We start from the raw sequence: 7,389 nt of genomic DNA, 5'->3' as shown, positions 1-7,389 counted from the left end.
GCTCTCCAGCCACCTCCGGAAGCACGTGGAGAGCACGCGTGAGGGACAGTGGGCGCCCGTGCGCCTGACTCTCCTTGACCCCTCTCCTACCCTCTGGCAGCACAATCTCCCCTACAGCACACCTCAGGGCAGAGGGCAAAGGCCGGGCCTCCGCTCCCTTTATAAAGCGGCCCCGGACTGGTGGAGCCCCGGAGGTGGAGTGAGAGTGCCGCGCTGGGCTGGTCCTGGGTGCCGGTGTGGTGAGGAACGCAGCGCCCACGGAGGCAGCCATGGGGCTGCTGTCTGGGGACACGCTGGGGCCCCTGGCCGTGGCCGTGCTCATCTTCTTGCTCTTGCTGGACCTGATGCACCGGCGCTCACGCTGGGCCCCACGCTACCCACCAGGCCCCACGCCGCTGCCGGTGCTGGGCAACCTGCTGCAGGTGGACTTCAAAGACCCGCGGCTCAGCTTCAACCAGGTGAGGACGGAGGGGTGGGGAGTGCGCAGCGGCGGTCCTAGGGCCCCACCTAGCAGCAGACAGTGGGCGCTGGGTGAAGCCACAGGCCGGAAGAGGACTGGGCCAAGAAGAGGAGGCGGATTCGAGAGCCCTCCTGAGGGAGGGCGTTTGTTCAGGGCCCGAGAACTGTTTGGAGTTTCCAAACAGAGGTCAGAGAGGACAAAGACCAACGGGTGGGGGTTTATAGGATGGTGACAGGCTGTGGATTCAGCCAGCCAGCTCTTCGATTATGTGAACCTGATCCCTGAGGGTCACGTTGGGAGGAAAGGTCTTGAGAATGGGGGAGATGTCTGGTCATGGGCCCTGTTTGAATCAGGCGAGTTGAGGTTGAGAGAGGCACAGTGATCTGGTTCAGGTCTTTTGCCTCCATGAGACCTTGGGCCTCCCTGGTCCCCTCTGTGAGCCTGGGTCTCTTCACCTGTAAATAGGATGCTGACTTGGCCTGCTGGCCATTTTGTGACACTTGCACAGTCATAGCTGGGTCTGTGAGTAGGATGGTCTCATCCAACTTGAGAGCCTCAAAACTAGTGGATGTAACCCCCGGGGCTCACAAGACTAGATAAAGTCCTTGCAGTTGCTCGCTGCTGGAGGGGGGCCCAGAGGTGCCCAGAGGCTAGAGCCACGAGGCTGGGCCCACAGCCAGGCGGGGCCTGGGCTTGCCAAACACCCTCGACCTTTGGCCTGCAGCTGCGGCGCCGCTTCGGGAACGTGTTCAGCCTGCAGCAGGTCTGGACGCCGGTAGTTGTGCTCAACGGGCTGGCCGCTGTGCGCGAGGCGCTGGTGCACCGCAACCAGGACACTTCCGACCGTCCACCTCCGGCCGTCTACGAGCACCTGGGTTACGGGCCGCGCGCCGAAGGCAAGTGGAGAGGGCAGGCCGCGTCCCTGCAGGTGGAGGCAGAGTTGGGGACATTCGGTGCAGGAAAGAGCCAACCAATTAGAGGGGGCGGCAGGTTGAGAATGGAGACTGTGCCAAGCGTTGGGGAAGGAGAAATTGGATGAGGCTGAGGGCAGGGGACTTTCTAAGAGAGGGCGGCCCAGGGTCACTGAGAACGCGAAGGAGACGTCAGTGTGGGCAGGAAAGAGGACAATGCCAGGGCTGGTAGTGCAGGGGCAGGCCAGGACCTTCCCCGGTGGAACCAGGTCTCCGTGAGCAAAATAAAAAGTGGAGCCAAGACGGGCGCCAAGTAGGGGTGACTCGGGGAGCAATGCGGCCGACAGAGAATGGGACCTGTCCCCGGATGGAAAGGGGTGTCAAAGTGGGCGGGATTTGGAAGGGGACGGCCAGGCCAGTGTGGGCGGGCAACCCCGAGAACTTCCCCCACGGGGTGGGGTTGTGAGCAGATCCCCGGGAGGGGCGGGGCCAGGCCAGAGCCACGCCCACATGCCCGCCCCGTCCCCAGGAGTGATCCTGGCGCGATATGGGAACGCCTGGCGAGAGCAGCGGCGCTTCTCCCTGTCCACTCTGCGCAACTTCGGCCTGGGGAAGAAGTCACTGGAGCAGTGGGTGACTGAGGAGGCCTCGTGCCTCTGTGCCGCCTTCGCCGACCAGGCCGGTGAGTGAGTGCTGGGGCTGAGGGACACGGAGGTCTGGGAGGTTTGGAGAGGTCTGGGACAGAAGAGATGGAGGCGTGCCCTACCTTGCACTGTCCCCTTCCAGGACATCCCTTTAGCCCCAAGGACCTCCTGAATAAAGCAGTGAGCAACGTGATCGCCTCCCTGACCTTCGGGTTCCGCTTCGACTACAACGATCCTCGCATCGTCAAGTTGTTGGACATGATGGAGGACCTGTTGAAAGAAGAGTCTGGCTTAGTGCGCCAGGTGCGGGCAAGGAGCTCTGTAGAGACGGCCTCCGTCCTCCAGCAAGTCCCTCCCCCCGGAGGAGGACTTGTGTAGAGGGCCAGCGCAAGAAAGGGCTTTCTGGGATAGGCACCTGCAAGGAAAAGGTCTGGAAGTGGGAGATGGCAGACAGCCCAGGTGGGAGAGGCCTGGTGGGCTCAGCGAGCTTAGGGGTGGGAGTACGCTTTCACTGGAAGGGACCGGTACGCACGATATGTACATTTTAGGTTTATCTTTTGGGCTCAGGGCCAGGAGAGAGGGGCAGGTCTGAACTTAGGGAGGAACAAGTTCGATGATGGACACACTGGAGGAAGCTAGGACTTGACTGGTGAGAGCCTGAGCACCAGGATGTCCCACGGCCCCACGGCTGTGACCCGCACAGGTGGTGGAAGCTGTGCCGGTGCTCATGCGCATCCCAGGGCTGGCCGCCAACGTCTTCCCGGGGCAGAAGGCCTTCATGGCCCTGATTGATGAGTTGATCACCGAGCAGAAGATGACCCGGGACCCAACCCAGCCACCCCGACACCTGACCGATGCCTTCCTGGATGAGGTGAAGGAGGTAAGGTGATCGGAACAGGGATGTGTGTTGAGGGCCCAGGAGGCAAATTCGGGGCTCTGTATCACCCAGGGATCAGACACCTGGGCTGACCGGAGCAGGGTGGGAGGCCATGTGGGGACTTCACCTCTGTCCCTGAGCTTACCTTCCCGGTGTGACCCAGGCCAAGGGGAACCCCGAGAGCAGCTTCAATGATGAGAACCTGCGCCTGGTGGTGGCCGACCTGTTCTCCGCTGGGATGGTCACCACCTCGACCACATTGGCCTGGGCCCTCCTCCTCATGATCCTGCACCCAGACGTGCAGCGTGAGTCTAGCCCGGGATGGGTGCTGGGAGGACGAAGACAGGACGAGGCCTCTAAGCTCAGTTGGTTTGGCCACCAACACCAGCTCTGTGCAGGGCCTGAGCCCCAGCTCCAATGTCACAGTGCCTCCTCCGAGAGGACACAGTACTACCCGGGCGTCAGGAGGAGGCAGGAGCCCAGCCCTTGGGTCTGACCACCACGAGGACACTTGTTTTCCAGGACGGGTCCAGCAGGAAATCGATGAGGTGATAGGGAAAGTGAGGCGACCAGAGATGGGGGATCAGGCCCTCATGCCCTTCACCGTGGCCGTGGTCCATGAGGTGCAACGCTTTGCAGACATCATCCCCCTGGGAGTGCCCCACATGACATCCCGTGACATCAAGGTGCAGGGCTTCCACGTCCCAAAGGTAGGCCTGCGGCTCCCCCAACCCCGCCTCCGCACCACCTGCCACCTGGTAGCCACAGTGAGTGTTGCCAGGTGTGGCCAGGACTGGAATCCAAGCCACCCCGTTCTCATGGCTAAGGTACATAATGTCCCAGCCTGGGTGGGCGTGGACGAGAGCAGAGCAGGCCTGGCTCTGTCCACTCAGAGCCCCCGGTTGGGAGGGAAGACAAACTAGAACGTGTCTCAGCGTTTGAGGGGCCGGGCACTGAGGGGAAGTAAGGGCACCCTGCCATGGGCACAGGGACGGTGCTGAGAGGCGTCTTGGGCTGAGAGTTACTTGAAGAGTCCGGGTGTGTGCCACGCAGTGTGTGTGCCCATGTGAGTTTGGTGGCAGGGGTCTGGGCACCCCTCCCCCTCTGCAACCAATCAAAACCTCACCCATCCCAGACATTTGCCACCAGGGGACGACACTCATCACCAACCTGTCGTCAGTGCTGAAGGATGAGACCATCTGGGAGAAGCCCTTCCGCTTCCACCCGGAGCACTTCCTGGATGCCCAGGGCCGCTTCGTCAAGCAGGAGGCCTTCATACCCTTCTCCGCAGGTATCTTGGGGCTGGTGGGCTACCCGGTTTGCTTCCCCATTCTGAGGGGTCTTGGAGGGGGAGACCCTGGCTTACAGAGCCCCCATGCCCACCCACAGGCCGACGCGCATGCCTCGGGGAGCCCCTGGCCCGCATGGAGCTCTTCCTCTTCTTCACCAGCCTCCTGCAGCACTTCAGCTTCTCGGTGCCTGCCGGGCAGCCCCGCCCCAGCGACCATGGTGTCTTTGCCTTCCTGGTGACCCCAGCCCCCTATCAGCTCTGTGCAGTGCCCCGCTAGAGGCAGGCACCCTGCCCCAACCTGCTCCTCAGCCATAGCCCTGATGCTCAATAAACCACTGTCTGGTGGCTCCATCCTGACTTGAATCCCACCTGGGGCCCCTGACCAATCCCTTGCAGTCACGTGGCCTCAGCAGTCTCCCCAAAACCAGCCCCACACCCCGGCCTGATTCATCCTTACCTGGCATTTGACCCCGTTTAACACATGAGTGTACTGAGGCTCAGAGTGTCCTGGGGTGTACTGTGAGAGGGGTCTATTGAGGCTTACACCCAGACACCCTGGGAGACCCAACCTTGGGTACTCTGCAAAGTGACGAAGCCTATATAATCAGGTCCTGGCTTCTGCTGGAGGGGCTCACATAGGCTGGGGAGAGATTTCAGGCCCCCATGGGATAAGGGGGGCCCATCAGCTCTGACACCCACATTTCAGGCCTAGCCACAGCCACCTTGCTCCACAGGCCGCAGGTCAGGCAGCCCCTCAAGTCTGCTGGCACAGAAGGTGGTGGGATGGGGGCCTGGGAAGCGATATGCCAGGTGAGCCCCCAGCGCTCAATGCTCTTGAGGCCGGAGCTCTTCCCAGGAGGGAGCCACCTCCCTGGGCCTCTTTATAGGATGGGCCCCCTTTCCCTGCCCCTTAAGGACACTCATCCCCCAGCCTCTGCCCAGTAGGAGTTGCCACTCACGGCCGCGCTAGAGCTCGGCTCCAACCCGGGGCTCTATCCTCTGAGGGGCCAGGTGAGGCCGGGCTCCCAGGAGCCTAGGCAGGGGCTGGAAATGAGCCTGAGTGGACCGGGCCGTGCTCTGGGGCAGGGTCAACCTTGGATCCTGGGACAGTGGGATGGCAGAGCTGAAGGAAGCCCTCAGAGCTCAGAGGAGGACACCCTGGCTCTCGTCCTTGCTGTGCTACGACATCATGTGACCTTGGGCTTCTGTTTCCCCTTCAGCCAGTAGGACGTTTGCCTCTGATGCCTGTCGGGCCCTGTGTTCCTGTGCCGACTCTGAGGCTGTGACCTTCTCAGCCTGGAGCCCCGGCCAAGGGCAGGGACCCCCATTCTCCAGCTCCAGCCCCCAGTCTGGTCTGCACTGAGCTCACACAGACACCACCCAAGGGCTCTAACGACTGTCTGCTCACCAGAGTCTTGGGCAGACTCCTTGGCACATTGAGGTTAAGAGCTGGGAGACACCAGTCAGGCAGGCTGGAAGCACCAGCCCCTGATCAAGCAAGTTGTGCCTTCATGACAGTCAGCTCTCGACATTCAGGGAGTCTTGTCTGTCCTTTGGCACAAACTCAGAACACCAGCCAGGGCCCCCTTGAGTCTCCAGCATACCCAGGTCGAGGGTTTAGTGGCCGGAGGTGGTGTTCCTCCAGCTTGTTGGGACAGGGTCCGTGGACGAAGCCACACTGAGTTTGTAGAAACTTGAGGACACTGAAAGGAGGAAACCGGGCCTACAGAAGTAACAACTGTGGATTTTTTGGACGCAGGGTCACTCGTGGCTCCGAATCTTGGGGATGTCAGAGGCGGGGAACCATCCCAGCCAGAGCTTCCTCAAGAGCTGGGGGACCCAGCCCCCGGGCCTTTCCTCCACGATGTCCTCCCCGGAAGCCTCTAAAAAGCACAATCAGACATGCCCTGTGGGTACCTTGCTGGAAGGAACCTTGCCCAGGGCTAGGGTACCCTCTGCTGCCAGGAGAACACATCAGCATTGCTAAAAGGGCAATACCTTCCACCAGCCCAAGGGGAGTGACCTCAAGTCCTGCCAGACCAAGAAGGAAGAAGGACACAAGGGGCCTTTTCGGGAAAGACGGGGCATCAGACTACCTGGGCTTCATCCCCGCCCCCTCCCTGGGCCAGGAGGGTCAGGGAGGAGCTCAGCTATCTGTGACCTCTGCAGGGTCCCTGGGGTGAGGGAGCAGGGCAGTCCTGCTCACAGGGTGGGGTCTGCTGTCTTTCCTGAAACGTACATGGCCGTCTCCTTTTGGGCCTTCTTATTCTCCTAGGAAGGGAGAAGGGGCAGAGGGTGGGATGAGGCAGGTTCTACATTCTGTAGCCAGGGAAACAGGCCTCACTTCACGAACAGTCGGGTAAGGCCAGGGTTCAGATCCACTCGTTGCTCAGACCATGTCTGCACCTCTCAGCTGCACACAGAGCTGTTGCTCCACCGCATTGGAAGTTTGACTCAGTGGTCTTGGGGTGCCCTGGCCTCCTCTAACCGTTGCCACGGTGGCATGAGCCTGGCCTTTCCACTCCACCCTGCAGAGCCCAGGGGCTTCCCAGGAGGACTCACATGGGGACCGTGTTCCAATTGAGCACCAGGGTCCTTACCTGCCATCCTGCAGTCCCTGCTACCTCTTCCTTCTCAGTCACCCCCTTCGCACCAGGAATGAGGCTGGCTGGTTCCTCCCCCGGGTCCCCCACCTGCCTCTCTTCCCTAGACAAGACAGCAGTCTCCTCCTTGGGGGCAGCATCTTTTGGTCCTCCCATTGCCTTGGGGGTCATGGCCTGCAAGGAGGGGCAAGAGGGCGCTATATGGGCAGAAAGGCTCTCTGATGCCCTACGCCTCCCCTCCTGCTGTGCACACTTGGGAGTCAGCATCCCTTGCTTCTGTGCACACTTGGAGTGCGCAACCCCTGCTTCTGTGCACACTTGCAGTGTACACACCCTGCTTCTGTGCACACTTGGAGTGCGACCCCCGCCTGCTGTGCACACTTGGAGTGTGTAGCTCTTTGTTTTTCCAGGGAAGCCCCTCCCTTCTCAGCTCGAGGTGTGGTCGGGTTGTTAGTGTCCTAAAGGAGCCCCCTTACTATCCCTGGGGCCCTGATCCTGCGCTGGACGAGTTCCTGTCTCAGCGAGCACTGACAGGGGACAGCCCCCAGCCCCCGGCCCTTCCTGGCCAGGCCTCACTTACCTCAGAGTCATGCTTCTTCCCAC

General features: G+C 61.3%; 1 protein-coding gene across 1 annotated transcript; it reads left to right on the top strand.

The window, feature by feature from the left end:
* The first annotated feature begins 269 nt into the window (after positions 1-269).
* On the top strand, positions 270-4,460 carry LOC128047527 (cytochrome P450 2D14-like). The gene is made up of 9 exons (XM_052639760.1): positions 270-458; positions 1,185-1,356; positions 1,901-2,053; positions 2,158-2,318; positions 2,719-2,895; positions 3,056-3,197; positions 3,415-3,602; positions 4,042-4,183; positions 4,282-4,460. The coding sequence occupies exons 1-9, from the start codon at positions 270-272 to the stop codon at positions 4,458-4,460; spliced, it is 1,503 nt and encodes a 500-aa protein (XP_052495720.1).
* The last annotated feature ends 2,929 nt before the right edge of the window (positions 4,461-7,389 follow it).

The sequence above is a fragment of the Budorcas taxicolor genome, chromosome 5 (assembly GCF_023091745.1).
Source record: "Budorcas taxicolor isolate Tak-1 chromosome 5, Takin1.1, whole genome shotgun sequence".
NCBI classification, from domain to species: domain Eukaryota; kingdom Metazoa; phylum Chordata; class Mammalia; order Artiodactyla; family Bovidae; genus Budorcas; species Budorcas taxicolor.
The sequence above is the reverse complement of the archived record's forward strand: the minus strand, read 5'-3'. Positions and strand labels throughout refer to the sequence as shown.

Coding starts and splice junctions, on each gene's coding strand:
- LOC128047527 (XM_052639760.1), top strand. CDS start 270: ATGGGGCTGCTGTCTGGGGACACGCTGGGGCCCCTGGCCGTGGCCGTG. Junction 459..1,184: donor CGCGGCTCAGCTTCAACCAG/GTGAGGACGGAG, acceptor TTTGGCCTGCAG/CTGCGGCGCCGCTTCGGGAA. Junction 1,357..1,900: donor TTACGGGCCGCGCGCCGAAG/GCAAGTGGAGAG, acceptor CCCCGTCCCCAG/GAGTGATCCTGGCGCGATAT.